Source organism: Panicum virgatum, chromosome 5N (genome assembly GCF_016808335.1).
Source record: "Panicum virgatum strain AP13 chromosome 5N, P.virgatum_v5, whole genome shotgun sequence".
Lineage (NCBI taxonomy): Eukaryota > Viridiplantae > Streptophyta > Magnoliopsida > Poales > Poaceae > Panicum > Panicum virgatum.
In genome coordinates this window covers 63,729,276-63,744,296 of record NC_053149.1, presented here as the reverse complement: position 1 = coordinate 63,744,296, position 15,021 = coordinate 63,729,276, and the positions used below count along the sequence as shown (strand labels likewise).

The 15,021-nt window shown below is 43.8% G+C and overlaps 1 protein-coding gene and 1 long non-coding RNA gene across 3 annotated transcripts; one reads left to right on the top strand and one right to left on the bottom strand.

Moving 5' to 3' along the window:
* Positions 1-391: 391 nt before the first annotated feature.
* On the bottom strand, positions 392-3,273 carry LOC120673108 (NADPH-dependent aldo-keto reductase, chloroplastic-like). 2 transcript variants are annotated; one of them, XM_039953797.1, is made up of 7 exons: positions 2,918-3,273; positions 2,734-2,784; positions 2,525-2,601; positions 2,242-2,329; positions 1,871-2,146; positions 1,533-1,781; positions 392-767 (listed from the first exon to the last, which is right to left on the bottom strand). In XM_039953797.1, the coding sequence occupies exons 1-7, from the start codon at positions 3,026-3,028 to the stop codon at positions 684-686; spliced, it is 936 nt and encodes a 311-aa protein (XP_039809731.1). In that variant the 5' UTR covers positions 3,029-3,273; the 3' UTR covers positions 392-683. The 2 variants fall into 2 exon arrangements, with proteins under 2 accessions (XP_039809731.1, XP_039809732.1); XM_039953798.1 differs by lacking the exon at positions 392-767 and adding an exon at positions 1,172-1,459.
* Positions 3,274-12,727: 9,454 nt separating this feature from the next.
* LOC120671844 lies at positions 12,728-14,524 on the top strand. Its single transcript, XR_005673889.1, has 2 exons — positions 12,728-13,182; positions 14,152-14,524. It is a non-coding gene; the product is annotated as an uncharacterized LOC120671844 (long non-coding RNA).
* The last annotated feature ends 497 nt before the right edge of the window (positions 14,525-15,021 follow it).

Below are 15,021 nucleotides of genomic sequence, written 5' to 3'. Positions count from 1 at the left end.
AGTCCGGCACACCTTTATCGCCGATGGCAACGTATCGGCCTTAGAATCCCGGGTGCGTCAGGCTCACTAGCGGCCACGCCAGTCGCCAGCCACTTGAGCAGAAGCGAACCGATGCTTGGGGCTTCGAGTTCCAACCGGCCCCACATCCTGTTCAAACTCATCCGAGAACTCGGCAGATGGTAACTGGAGCAAGCTGTAATTTTTTTTAAGATTATATAGTATAACTCAGACACTCATATCGTTATGCTTGTGCGATTCCTAATGTCTAGACTAAACCGGCTTTTCTTTAGATTAGGCTTGATCCCAACCCGAAACCAAACCCACCATCAGCCCCCGTGGCTAAAGACCCGCCACGCCAGCAATTTTTTAGAAGAAACCAATGGAGGATCAATGATCATGGTGCTGCACAATACTATTCTGATAAAATTCATAGGGATAGATAAACTAAAGGATGAATGGTGCCAATTCTCTGGTTTAGATACACGCTGGTAATAGTAGCACAGGATAAAATGCTGCCAGATACTTTAACTGCACAAACAACTCTGAACAGAGAACTAACATCTAGGGTGACACTAGTGATTGAATCGCCCACTAAACCAGCAAATATGGTGGTAGGAGCATATATGAAGTGCCCGGATCCTACATATGTTGCTCTCTGCTCAGGATGAACTCCAATTTCATTCCTAAATTTCCTCATCCCAGAGCTCCTCGAGGGTCTTGTAAACGCTCTGCGGGTGAACAGTGAAGTCGCCTCTGATCAGCCTAACCTGAGGGCCATAAGATAAGGTAGTCAGCCTAACTTGCTCCATTGGTTTGAATAATGAGGTTTGTTACAATGATTGTAAAGTACCAATTGGTACTTTCAGATATTTTTGCCTTGAATTTTTTTTCTAGCCGTTGATCAATGGAAGGTATTTATAAAAATTAAACTAAATTAATATTCGGTCCCATTTTTTCGTACTTGGTCCCATATTTTTTTACTACCAGGTACTTTAGTCTAGGTACTTCCTACCTTGACCACCATATGATTTTGTCAGATGGACGGCTCTTATTTTTTCAATCATTGTAAAAATTCTCTTGAAAAATATCTTAGAAAATAAGAAAGAACCCTTGGGACTTATTTTCAGAAACCGCAAAAAAAAAGATCATCTGAAGTTTGAGCAAGATTGACTGGAGAAAGAAGTATGCAGCAAAACCATATGCTGCATGAAACTTTTGGAATTCTGTTATGATTATACTTCAATAAAACAATTGGTAATTCAAGGGAGAGGATTATTTTTATCATGCTCCAACAAAAAAAAGGACGACGTATGTAGAGGTTTTGATTCTGGCAAAATATCATGCTCCAACGAAGAAGAGACTATAAGGATGGATTTCTTTATATCTTGTCAGTATAAAGTCAAATCCTATGAATCCAAATGGTGATATTCCAACAAATCATCTTATCCTGTAAAGATGCCTGATTTAAATAAAATTTCAGTGCAATGTTGTTCCCATTTAAGTATTATACTATGTAAAGAGTATCAACAAACCTGCTTAATCTCAGAGAACTCTGCAAGCAAGTCATCTGGAATAGACCAATCATAAACATCAAGATTTTGCTTTATCCTTCGCTCATTCAGGCTCTTTGGTAGTACACTGTGACCCATCTGAATGTTCCAGCGCAGGGCCACCTGTGCAGGAGTTTTCCCAAGTTTATCTGCTATTGAGGTAACGACTGGTTCTTTAAGGACATTACTGTTGATCCAAGCTGAACCAGGTGAACCTAGTGGTGAGTACGCCTGCAAAATGCAATAAGAACATAGTTCTTTAACATAAGCAAGCCGCCCCTTTTAAGTGACAGAAATATATAGGTATACTGCAGACTTACAGAAAGATGAACACCAGCTGACTGACAGAAGTTATGGAGCTTAGTTTGCTGCCAACCCGGATGGCATTCCACCTGATTAACAGCTGGTGGTATACGAGCTACAGCAAGAAGGTCACCCAGTTTCTTTGTTGAGAAGTTACTCACACCGATTGCACGAGCTTTGCCAGTATCATATAACTTTTCCATTGCTCCCCAAGTAGCAGGGATGTCAGGTGGGACAAAGTTTTCAGGGTTACTCCAGTCAGTCCCCTTCTTGAGTCTAAATGGCCAATGGATCTACAAAATTGTACACTGATTAGCATGAACTCAAAGGCCAACTCAGTAAAAAAAAACTGGTAATGAAACATGATTCTGAAATGGAAGATGCATACAAGGTAAAGATCCAAGTACTCAAGCTGCAAGTCGTTCAGGCTTTTGCCTAGCGACTCTGGCACATCTTCTGGAGCATGATGATCATGCCTAAAGAAAATAGTCAAATACAGATCAATTAGACATGATGGGCTAAAACCTCATACGTCTTCTAGATCATGATGATCATGCCTAAAAGCAATTACAGATGAGATAGAGATGATGCATGGACTAAAACCTCCAAACAAGCATAATAATACTCATCAAAACATGAACTGCAAAGTAACCCCACAGCTTTTATCTTACCATAGCTTAGAGGTGATAAACAAGTCTTCACGCTTCACTACACCCTCTTCGAACAGCTTTTGCAGAGCCAAACCAATCTGAATTCACAAAGGTGGACGTTACGTTTCCATGCTCCAATAATTGTTGCTCAATTTGAATCTAGTTCTAGACAATATTGCACACAAAGCATGTAACCGTGATGCTTGGAGTGCAGGAGCGAGCGTGATTACCTCCTTCTCGTTGCGGTAAGCCCTGGCACAATCGATGTGCCGGTACCCTGCCTGCACGACTCGGAAACAATCTGATCATATTCGTGATTCTCTCGGAGGAAATGGGATCACCAAAAGTTCAGCTAGCACTAGCAGAGACGAGAATGGCGGCAGGGAGAAGTATAGTAATCTGAAGAGATGTAACCTTGACAGCGGCGTAGACGGAGTCGCCTACGTCGTCAGGCTTGGACTGCCAGGTGCCGAGCCCCACCGAAGGGATCTCGGCGCCGGTGTTGAGCACGAAGTGCCTCGCCATCTCCTCCGCCTCACCCTGCGCACACGCACTGACACACTGACGCGCACACCGGCCGCTTGGTCGAGGTAGCTGTGTGCGCCGGTATATATGGTGGCCGGCGGCGGCGGGTTCGTTCGTCCGAGGGCTTCGCGGTGGTGGCGGTTACTAGGCTGGCCAGCTGGTGTCCAGTGCCGTGTACGATAATTATGGATAGCTAGCTATACCCTTGTCGCTCGTGCCGCCCCCATTGATTCGATCTGGCGGCATCTCCGTCTGAAGGACGAAGTGGACATACTAGCTTTGATTCGTCGAACCATTAATTATTTGATGAGGCAGCGGGTCGTGATAGGTTACGAGTAGCACGAGTAGCGTAACGAGATAACCTTCAATACATGAAGTAATAAATGAAGTTTATTTGTAAATTTTTTTTAGAAATGAGTATAACTTTTTGCGATTAATGACGGTAATTAGTTGATGATTGGCTACAGTAATGCTACAGTAACCAATCTCTAATCGTGCGGTCAAATGCCCCATTAGATTCGTCTCGCAAAGTAGCGCAGGGGTTGTAAAGTTAGTTTTGCAAACTGCCTTCATTTAATACTAGTAATTAACGGTCAAAGTTTATGCTACTCCTAGAGTAGCACAAACCACACACGGCCTGAGTACTACTACTACCAAGAGCTAGCGACGCGTCAGCGAATACGGGTCCGGTTTGAATATTGAGCCTAAGGTTGTGTTTAGTTGGTGAAAAAATTTAGTTTTTGGTACTATAGTACATTTCGTTGTTAATTGACAAATAGTATTCAATTATAAACTAATTAGGTTTAAAAGATTCAGTTCGTGCTAATTAGTTAGATTGTGTAATTAGTTATTTTTTAATTATATTTAATCCTTCATGTATGTGTCCAAAAATTCGATTTAACGAATACTGTATAATTTTTTTGGGAACTAAACAAGGCCTAACATGAAAGAAACGGCCGGCGCTGAAAGTGTTAACAAATCATCGCCAAAGCAGCACGGGCGCTGCAGACAGCACGATCCGTGTCAGCAGACACCCGTGCTCCCAGACTTCATCGCATAGGCAATCAGTGCACGGCTAGTTGTTGTTGTTGCTCTTCTTCTTTTTTGAAAAGCCAGAAGAAGGAAGGAGAAGATGTTGTTCTTCTCTGTTCCGGGATATATATGCGAGAGCTCCTATCAATGATTCTGGTGTGATCATGCTTTCAAGACAGGTTTCTGTGGAGTTAAGCGGGGAACTGTGGAACTGAGGAATGGGAAATATGTGCATGTAGTTTCTCCTGAGGAACCGCAGGATGAATGTAATTATGAAGTGCACAGATTTGAAGAAACTGGACCACAACTGCAGGGCGTCCTTGGCCCGTGCGGACCGTGGGAACGCACAGGTCCCCAAATTTGAAAACCTCCCTCAAAATATGAAGTATATCTTATGTACATTAATATAGGAGACTTCAATTTTATTAATTTGCAGTCTAGTCCGCAGCAAAACAAAATCCAAATTGCACCTAGAAGTCACACATCGTATTTCCGATTATCGATTGCCCAAAGCCCGGCCTTCCGCTCGGCAGCCGTAGCGGCGCTCGAATCGATCACCGACACCGAAGGCAAGACCGATGTCGCTTCATCTCTGTTGGAGTAATGGGCTTGGCCCATTTATTCTAAAGCATTAAAAGAATTTAAAGCCCACTATTAATGCTAGGGAATCAATGCTTAATTCCGTACCGGGAATTGAGGAGGATCTCAACCGACTTAAAAGGTGGACTTCGTGTACACCACTTGTGAAGCCGGTAAGAGGAGGACGGTGAACCACACGCGCGCGCTCGCTCGTCTCGCCGGGCCGGGCCGGGCCGGGCCGGGCCGGGCCGGGCCGGGCCGGCCGGACGGGCGGTGCGCGTGCGCGTGCGCGTGCGGACGTGACGTGCAGGTGCGGCGTGGTGCGATGTGATGGCTATTTTGCCGTTGACAGCAATTAATCGTGCGATTAAACGTGCAATTAAATCTGTAATTAATGGCCATAACCGCATCACCTAAATGACTATGATGGTGTCCAGGTTCAACGATCCTGAGCACCTGAGTCACTATATAAGGAGTGACATTCCCCTCATCCATTCTGCACCAGAGCAATGAGGCAACTCGGCTCCTCTCTTCTCCCTCTCCAGTTGCAACAACTGAGTTCCCCAACGCTAATTTCTGCGCGCACAGAATTAGCGTGAGCAGGCCTCCGAAACCTTGCTCGCCTTGAGATCCTGCACGGGATAGGCGGGCAATCAGGTTTTTGGGTAACGCTTTAGCGTGACTGCTCAAAAATACTAAGGCTTTGCCCGATTGAACGACTACTTCCTGGTGGACGAGCCGAACGATTACGTCGACTACATTCTGGTGGCCGAACGACTACGTCGACTATATCTTGGTGACCGTTCGCGGGACTGCACTGCGAACTTCTTCCTGCACCGATTTAGTTCGACTACTTCGACTGAGGCCAACCGAGTAGATGTCTACTCCAGTTGGTAACAGCGCAGCCAATGCCTCCGGCAACGGCCCCGCTTCAGGGTACTCCCTGAAACTTTGGTTATTTATATTGTTTATGCTTATATGTGTGATAAGTATAAACATGTTCACATGTTTTATTTTACTCCTTAAAGTCATAGAAATATTGCTAGTTTATACATTTAATTTTGGAATTAAATTGTGCCCGAAATTGCCTAAATTTCTAACAATCCAAAAACCTAATTGTGTTAATAGGCTTTCGGTATCTAGCTTTGCTGCATCAATCAAACCACCACCTTTTGATGGTTCAAATTACAAACGTTGGCAAGAGCGGCTTATACTGTGGTTAACACTATCGAGAGTGATCCATGTGAAAGAGGGTAAGCCTGAACAATTCTCTCCAAAGGAAGGGAGTGCGTTCGATGAGGCTGATATCCTCTTTCGAGGCTTGATCATTAGTGTTCTCGGTGATAACCTGGTGGATTCTTATATCCAGCTGCCAACTGGCAAAGCATTGTGGGATGCTCTTGAGGCTCAATATGGAGTATCTGACGCCGGGAGTGAGTTGTATATCATGGAGCAGTTCCTTGAGTACAGGATGGTCGAAGACCGTTCTGTAGTGGAACAGGCTCATGAAATACATACTCTGGCAAAAGATCTCAAAAATTGCAGCAAAGAGTCTCCATGTGTGTTACCCAATAAGTTTGTGGCTGGAGGTATAATCTCTAAGCTGCCACCTTCTTGGAGGGACTTTGCTACTTATCTAAAACACAAGAGACAGGAGTTCACAATAGATGGACTCATAGGGACTCTTGATGTTGAGGAGAAGGCGAGAGCAAAGGACATACGTGGGAAAGGAGTTGTTGGTGCTTCAAGTGCCAATCTTGTTCAGAAGAACAACTCCCACAAGAACAAGAAAAAGCCACCGCAGAACCAACCAAAGACTAAGAAGACAACCACTTTTAAGAAGAAAAAGAAGACGGGAGCTTGCTATGTGTGCGCTAGTACGGATCACTTTGCTGCAAAGTGTCCGAACCGCAAAGGCAACGACTCCGCCAACATGGTTATTAGCGAGCCTGGAGGAACTTCGGGGTACGGTAATTTATTACCTACTGTTCTTTCAGTTTTTGGTTCACCCGAGTGGTGGGTTGACACTGGTGCTAATATTCATGTTTGTGCTGATGCTTCTTTGTTCTCTTCTTACCAGACCGGCGGGACTTCCTCCTTGCTGATGGGGAATGGATCACATGCGCGTGTTCTTGGTGTTGGTACGGTAAATCTGAAGTTTACTTCGGGGAAGACCGTGCAGCTGAAGAACGTGCAGCATGTCCCCACTATCAAGAAGAATTTAGTCAGCGGCTCTCTACTGTGTAGAGATGGTTTCAAATTAGTCTTTGAGTCCAATAAATGTATATTGTCTAAGTTTGGTACTTTTGTTGGAAAAGGTTATGAAAGCGGAGGCTTGTTCCGTCTTTCTTTGTCAGATGTTTGTAATAAAATTGCATACAATGTTATTAACGTTGATGAAACAAATGTTTGGCATTCGAGGCTTTGTCACGTTAATTTTGGTTGTATGATGCGCTTAGCTAATTTGAGCTTAATTCCAAAGTTCACTTTTGTCAAAAATTCTAAGTGTCATGTATGTGTTGAATCAAAACAAACTCGTAAGCCTCATAAGACCGCGGAGGCAAGGAGCTTGGCACCCTTAGAATTAATTCATTCCGATTTGTGCGAAATGAATGGAGTGTTGACAAAAGGTGGTAAAAAATATTTCATGACTTTGATTGATGATAGTACTAGATTTTGTTACATCTATTTATTGAAGTCAAAAGATGAAGCTTTACACTACTTTAAAATCTATAAAGCTGAAGTAGAAAAGCAACTTGAGAGAAAGATCAAAAGAGTTAGGTCAGATCGTGGTGGCGAGTATTTCTCAAATTTATTTACTTTATTCTGCGAGGAACATGGTATTATTCATGAGAGGACGCCTCCCTATTCACCTCAGTCAAATGGGGTTGCCGAAAGAAAGAACCGCACTCTAACGGATTTGGTTAACGCCATGTTAGATACAGCGGGACTTTCCAAGGAATGGTGGGGTGAGGCTATATTGACTGCATGTCATGTCCTAAACCGTGTTCCTACAAAGAATAAAGAGATAACTCCATTCGAGGAATGGGAGAAGAAAAGGCTAACACTGTCATACTTACGTACATGTGGTTGTTTGGCAAAAGTGAGTGTGCCAATAACCAAGAAACGTAAGCTTGGACCTAAAACTGTGGATTGTATCTTTCTAGGTTATGCTATTCACAGCGTTGGATATAGATTTTTAATAGTGAAATCTGGAGTACCTGACATGCATGTTGGTACTATAATGGAGTCCAGAGATGATACATTTTTTGAAAACATTTTTCCCATGAGAGATGAAACAAGTTCATCTAGGCAAGAGTTCATCGAGGATGATGGCTCTGCTGAGCCGATAGAACACAATGAACATACACTTGTAGAAAATCCTGAGGAGGATAACAATGATGCTCCGAGAAAGAGCAAGAGACAAAGGACTGTAAAGTCTTTTGGTGATGATTTCATTGTATACCTCATAGATGATACACCCAGAATCATTGAAGAGGCATATTCATCTCCTGATGCTGACTATTGGAAGGAAGCAGTAAGGAGTGAGATGGATTCTATCATGTCTAATGGAACCTGGGAGGTCGTTGAACGTCCTTATGGATGTAAACCGGTTGGATGCAAGTGGGTATTCAAGAAAAAGCTTAGGCCAGATGGTACTATTGAAAAGTACAAGGCTAGGCTTGTGGCCAAGGGTTATACCCAAAAAGAAGAAGAAGATTTCTTTGACACTTATTCACCAGTTGCCCGATTGACCACAATTCGAGTGTTACTTTCCCTGGCAACCTCTTATGGTCTTCTCGTTCATCAGATGGACGTTAAGACGGCTTTCCTCAATGTAGAGTTAGAAGAGGAGATCTATATGGATCAGCCGGATGGGTTTGTATCAAAGGGTCAAGAAGGAATGGTTTGTAAGTTGTTAAAATCTTTATATGGTCTCAAGCAAGCGCCTAAGCAGTGGCATGAAAAGTTTGATAGAACTTTGACCTCTGCCGGCTTTGTTGTGAACGAAGCTGACAGATGTGTGTACTATCGCTATGGTGGGGCTGAAGGAGTGATTTTGTGCTTGTATGTGGATGACATACTGATCTTTGGCACTAGCCTTAATGTGATTAAGGAAGTCAAAGAGTTTTTATCTCAAAATTTTGAGATGAAGGATCTGGGAGAAGCTGATGTTATCCTTAATATAAAACTGGTAAAAGAGATCAATGGTGGGGTGATTCTTACACAGTCTCACTATGTGGAGAAGGTGTTAAATCGCTTTGGTTATAGCGACTATAAACCTGTCTCAACACCATATGATGCCAGTTTAATTCTTAGAAAGAACAAAAGGATAATGCGAGATCAGCTGAGATATTCTCAGATCATTGGTTCATTAATGTATTTAGCGAGCGCTACAAGACCTGACATCTCGTTTGCTGTAAGCAAACTGAGCCGGTTTATTTCAAACCCGGGAGATGATCATTGGAAGGCTCTTGAAAGAGTAATGCGCTATCTGAAGGGGACAATGAACTATGGAATTCACTACACCGGGTACCCAAGGGTACTAGAAGGGTATAGTGATTCAAATTGGATTTCTGATGCTGATGAGATAAAGGCCACAAGTGGATATGTGTTTACACTTGGTGGTGGAGCTGTTTCCTGGAAGTCTTGCAAGCAGACCATCTTAACGAGGTCAACTATGGAAGCAGAACTCACAGCATTAGATACCGCCACTGTTGAGGCTGAGTGGCTTCGTGAGCTCCTTATGGACTTGCCGATAGTTGAAAAACCGTTACCGGCAATCCTAATGAACTGTGACAATCAAACGGTAATTGTCAAGGTGAATAGTTCAAAGGATAACATGAAGTCATCTAGGCATGTAAAAAGGCGGTTGAAATCTGTTAGAAAATTGAGAAACTCCGGAGTTATAGCCCTGGACTATGTTCAGACTGCTAAAAATCTGGCAGATCAGTTTATAAAGGGTCTTTCACGAAATGTGATAGACAATGCATCTATGGAATTGGGCTTGAGACCCACGTGAGTCATTCTATAGTGGAAACCTGTCCTATGTGATCGGAGATCCCGTGAATTAGGATGGTGAAACAAACTAAAGTCTGACAGTGAGAAGAGAACCTTTGTAAAAAGGGCTCATTCCGTGTATAAGGTGCATTTCTCTTCTAATCTGTATGGCAGGTTGGTCTATACCTTAATGTGTGCCAGGTGGTTTCTTTTAAACAAATGAGTTGTTTTCTTAAAACAAAGATGTTGTCCTACAGAACATCTGAAAGGAACACACCTATATGAGTTTGACCACTGGTCATGGTCTATGAGAATTGGGTATTCTCTAGAAACTCATGAAGGGCCTGGAGTATGACTTATAAGCTTCAAACCGCGGGGATGCTTTTGCAGCCTAATACCAGTGTATGGCTCTGGTCAAACTTGTTTGCACAAAACTGGCAATTCAAGGCTTAGTCCATTGCACAGTTGTGAATAAGTGTAGCCTTTGTCCTAAATGGAAGTTCAACTTAACAGTCTCTGTCGAATACTGGTATATCAATAAGGGAATGAGGGTATTTCTAGTGTGGCTTGAATTTCTTGGTGGGGATTGTTGGAGTAATGGGCTTGGCCCATTTATTCTAAAGCATTAAAAGAATTTAAAGCCCACTATTAATGCTAGGGAATCAATGCTTAATTCCGTACCGGGAATTGAGGAGGATCTCAACCGACTTAAAAGGTGGACTTCATGTACATCACTTGTGAAGCCGGTAAGAGGAGGACGGTGAACCACACGCGCGCGCGCTCGCTCGCCTCGCCGAGCCGGGCCGGGCCGGGCCGGGGCCGGGGCCGGGGCCGTGGCGAGGCGAGGCGAGGCGCGGCGCGGCGCGGCGCGGCCGGCCGGACGGGCGGTGCGCGTGCGCGGCCGGACGTGACGTGCAGGTGCGGTGCGGCGTGGTGCGATGTGATGGCTATTTTACCGTTGACAGCAATTAATCGTGCGATTAAACGTGCAATTAAATCTGTAATTAATGGTCATAACCGCATCACCTAAATGACTCTGATGGTGTCCAGGTTCAACGATCCTGAGCACCTGAGTCACTATATAAGGAGTGTCATTCCCCTCATCCATTCTGCACCAGAGCACTGAGGCAACTCGGCTCCTCTCTTCTCCCTCTCCAGTTGCAACAACTGAGTTCCCCAACGCTAATTTCTGCGCGCACAGAATTAGCGTGAGCAGGCCTCCGAAACCTTGCTCGCCTTGAGATCCTGCACGGAATAGGCGGGCAATCAGGTTTTTGGGTAACGCTTTCGCGTGACTGCTCAAAAATACTAAGGCTTTGCCCGATTGAACGACTGCTTCCTGGTGGACGAGCCGAACGACTACGTCGACTACATTCTGGTGGCCGAACGACTACGTCGACTACATCTTGGTGACCGTTCGCGGGACTGCACTGCGAACTTCTTCCTGCACCGATTTAGTTCGACTACTTCGACTGAGGCCAACCGAGTAGATGTCTACTCCAGTTGGTAACAGCGCAGCCAATGCCTCCGGCAACGGCCCCGCTTCAGGGTACTCCCTGAAACTTTGGTTATTTATATTGTTTATGCTTATATGTGTGATAAGTATAAACATGTTCACATGTTTTATTTTACTCCTTAAAGTCATAGAAATATTGCTAGTTTATACATTTAATTTTAGAATTAAATTGTGCCCGAAATTGCCTAAATTTCTAACAATCTCTTGACGCGCACTGACACTCGCGCCTCGCTAAGGCGGAACGGACTCGGGCCTGGCTGTCGCGATGTCGACTCGCCGACTCCAGTCGCTAGACGTGAGTAGTGAGATGCCCACGGACCACGGCCATGACACTCGGCAACCTAGATGCCGCTGTCGCTAGAGTCCCGTCTTAATATTTCGCATTGGGTCCCTGGTTTGGCCGGGACGCCCTTGACAACGGTATCCATCCATGGTCACCGAAGCTCTCGGGATGATAGATCGAGGAACGTGGAACAACATTTGTGACGGATTTTTAGACTGCAGAGATGAAAATATTCCCTGTTCCCATTTGCAGAACAACGTTCCCGGAACGTGCCAGTGACTATGCATCCGTCAGTATTGGCACAGGCAAAAAATGACATAGAACTTGTCTGGTATCTTGATTTTTCTTTGTTACAATCGTGTTTCGCACTCGCTTTCGCCTATGCTTCCTGCGTACTCTGTTCATTTCTTTTTTTCTTTTTTTGAAATCTTGGCGGTAGTACCGCTATGTCATTTAAGAAGAAGCATGTGAATTCTTACAAGGTTACTATTACATAAAAAGATGAAAACTCAAGCTCGAGAAGAGAACAACTAATCATTAAAACTAGAAAGCTCTGGCGCCCCCAGGCCAACTTACTGTAATTTGCCTCTTGCTTGATCTCGTGCATTTCTTCTCTTGTAAACTGAAGATGAAGCATCTTGGCAGCAGCGAGAAGACACTTGAGGACAACAACAAACTTGATCTTTAATTCTTATTGCTGATGTCGGAGCTCATGGTTCACCTTAGCATCTGGCAGTTGTTACAGCTAGAGGTGTTGTTTCCTGAAAAAATCCGAGGAAGAGAGAGTAAAAGATCGAAAAGAGGCAGATGAGAACATTCAGACTGACAGTACTGAATTGTGTTGTCGCTCAAACAAGATGACCTTCAGCAAAGCTATGACCCCGCTTGTTTAATTAGGAACAACCATGCCTATGACGCATGAGCAATCTCTAGTACCGATTATTTGAGCTCCAACATGGCTCCAAATGAAAAATGATTGAATTATAAAGTTGTAGATATCATCGAGATCTAATTTTTATAAAAAAATTATTTTTATCCGAGTTCATATATAGTAGTTATGATTTTTTGAAATTGAGCTGTCTTATTAGGGAAATTCCGCCGGATAAATGGGCGTTGCTAAAGTGCACTTACCGCCGTTTCATCTGGCTATAGCCAGCTCATTTGGCTGTAGTGGTATAAATCTGCAAATTTTTTGGTTGGATGTATATTTTTAAAAAAAAATCGTAAAATAAAAAAAATACTATATAAAAAAATCTCAGTTGACTGAGTGACGCACCGAGCTGCGGTCTGCCTGCGACCTGCGGGCTCGGCCGACGGTTAACCGGCGCCTCCTTCCCTTCCCCCAGATTGCTTGACCCAAATGGCCTTGCACCAACGTCTGGTCGCCGCCGATCCCAGAAACGCGCCACCTTTTCTCCTGTCCACAACGACGTCTCTAGCTCTCTGAAGTTTCCAAATCCTGTTCAATCCAAGGCCCCCGGCACCAGCTTTTCGCCGCTCTTTCGCCCACGCCTCGTCGGCGCCCACCGAAACCCGCACGCATCCTCGTCTGCCCATATGGCCGCCGGCCGCCGCCAAAGCGTCATCTTTTAATCAGGCGGCCGCCGGGGAGATGACGAAGATGCCCGGCCGCCCCGGGACGTCGGGCGGCCTGGTGCTGCGGGTAGGCCAGTTTGTCTTCGCCGCCGCGTGCATCTGCGCCATGGCCTCCGCGTCCGGATTCACCAACTACACCGCCTTCTGGTACTGCCCCAGCCTGCCTTATTGCACCCTCGTGTGAACCCTGATTTGCTTAGCGTTGCGCCTAGATGATGGTGAACATTAGGAAGTATATATTGCGATTAAAGGTACTGTGGTGACGAGATCTGCTCGTAGCAGCATGATTATTCTACCTGATTACTTGCTTTTAGTTGTTTGTGTTGAGCCGTCTACCGCGTGATTAGGCGTGGAGACGTGTGACAATCGGATTCCCTGTGGGCATCTTGTTTTGTATTGTTACTGGAGTATTCATTTGCAAGATGACTCATTTATTGATGCAGTTTGTGCATTTGGGAAAACTGAATGAAAATGTGTATGCACCTTAAATTTCAGGATCTGGTCAGTGAACTGGTTAGTTGATTGACCAGTAATTGGAGGTGGTGTCAGGTTGCTTAACCATACTTTTCTACCAACTATTATTCTAGGAAACATTAAAATAATTAAATATGCCCTAATTTAATTATTAAGCTTCTAGCATGTGCTTTCATTTCTACTAAATTTAGATATTGGCTATAAACTCCATATGTTCATTTGTGGTATCCCATCTGACTGGTGTGGATGAAAGTATCTGGTTAGGCAACCATTTTTAGGAAGGTTTCTGTCCATGCTTCACATTACATATTAAGAGACAAAATTATCCCACTGTTTGTTTGTTTTTTGCAGATTTTTTAGAATCTCAGGCACCTTGTACAATACATAGCTCTGGCTTGCTTTTATGTTCACAAAGTTGAAGCTTCTTTTTCCTAGTTTCATTTTGAGTCATCCAAATCATCATCAGAACTAATTTGAACCTGTGAAATTGTGATCTGCAAGTAATTTATGTTGTTTTATACACAAGTTCTTTTGTGAAGAATAGGATGGTATCCATTGATAATGGACTCGTTTTATGAAACCTGTTATACCCCTAACATTACGTTGATTCTGGAGTCTGAAAGAATGCTCTATTCAATGCAGGTAGCAGCAATTCTTTCATTTGCTGCAGCGTGCTCAGCCGGAGCTGTAGTCGTACTTTTCGAAAGGGATGTATACTTCTGCAAGAGGGATCCCCAACTCCCTTGTGGAAAATTTGAAGTTGCAACTGCATTTGCATTTCTTTCCTGTGCATGTAGTGCTGCATCTGCTCTTGTAATGTTTTGGCTCCTTGCTTCGCTGTGAATAACTTTGTATAAGCTCTGTCTGTAATGCCTCTTTGTATATGAGTTCATTTTTTAGGCAGACCACACAATGAATTTTTTTAAAATTTCTGGGAATTGAGTTCCTGCGCCCTTCTGTGCAAGAATATTTGTCCCATTGGCACAACTTCAAACATTTTCCAAATGCTTTACAATTGCAAGTTCTTCCATAATACATCTCTTTTTTTTTGTATTTTGGACAAAAAGTAGCTTGGGTCCCAGTTTTTGTCCTGGAGAATGACATATTGAGTGACCTCGTATATTCTTTCTCCCATTTTCTTCTAGCAGGCATAGCAAAAGTCCCTGGATAATTTTATAATCAATATGACATGGACAGAAATCTAACAGGTCTTTTCTAAAGATTCCAAAGGCAAGGATTGCAATGGAAAGGCATGCTGTTTCAATTTTCTACCATAGACACCATTATATGATTTCCCATAATAGGCATTAGTTGATGGGGAATGCGATAAAAATTTATGCAGCTGCATTTCATAGTCAGTTCACTGGATGCATTTCTCCAGGCCACATTATGTATGTCTGTAGCCAATTCTGGTGTCTATCTAGAAAATAATTGAATTCCAATCCACAATTTCTCGGAGGATCATGGCAAGACAAGTAGAATGATATGTTTGTTCCACAAACGAAGTTGTGG

Coding starts and splice junctions, on each gene's coding strand:
- LOC120673108 (XM_039953797.1), bottom strand. CDS start 3,028: ATGGCGAGGCACTTCGTGCTCAACACCGGCGCCGAGATCCCTTCGGTG. Junction 2,785..2,917: donor CCGTCTACGCCGCTGTCAAG/GTTACATCTCTT, acceptor CGAGTCGTGCAG/GCAGGGTACCGGCACATCGA. Junction 2,147..2,241: donor AGTACTTGGATCTTTACCTT/GTATGCATCTTC, acceptor ACAATTTTGTAG/ATCCATTGGCCATTTAGACT.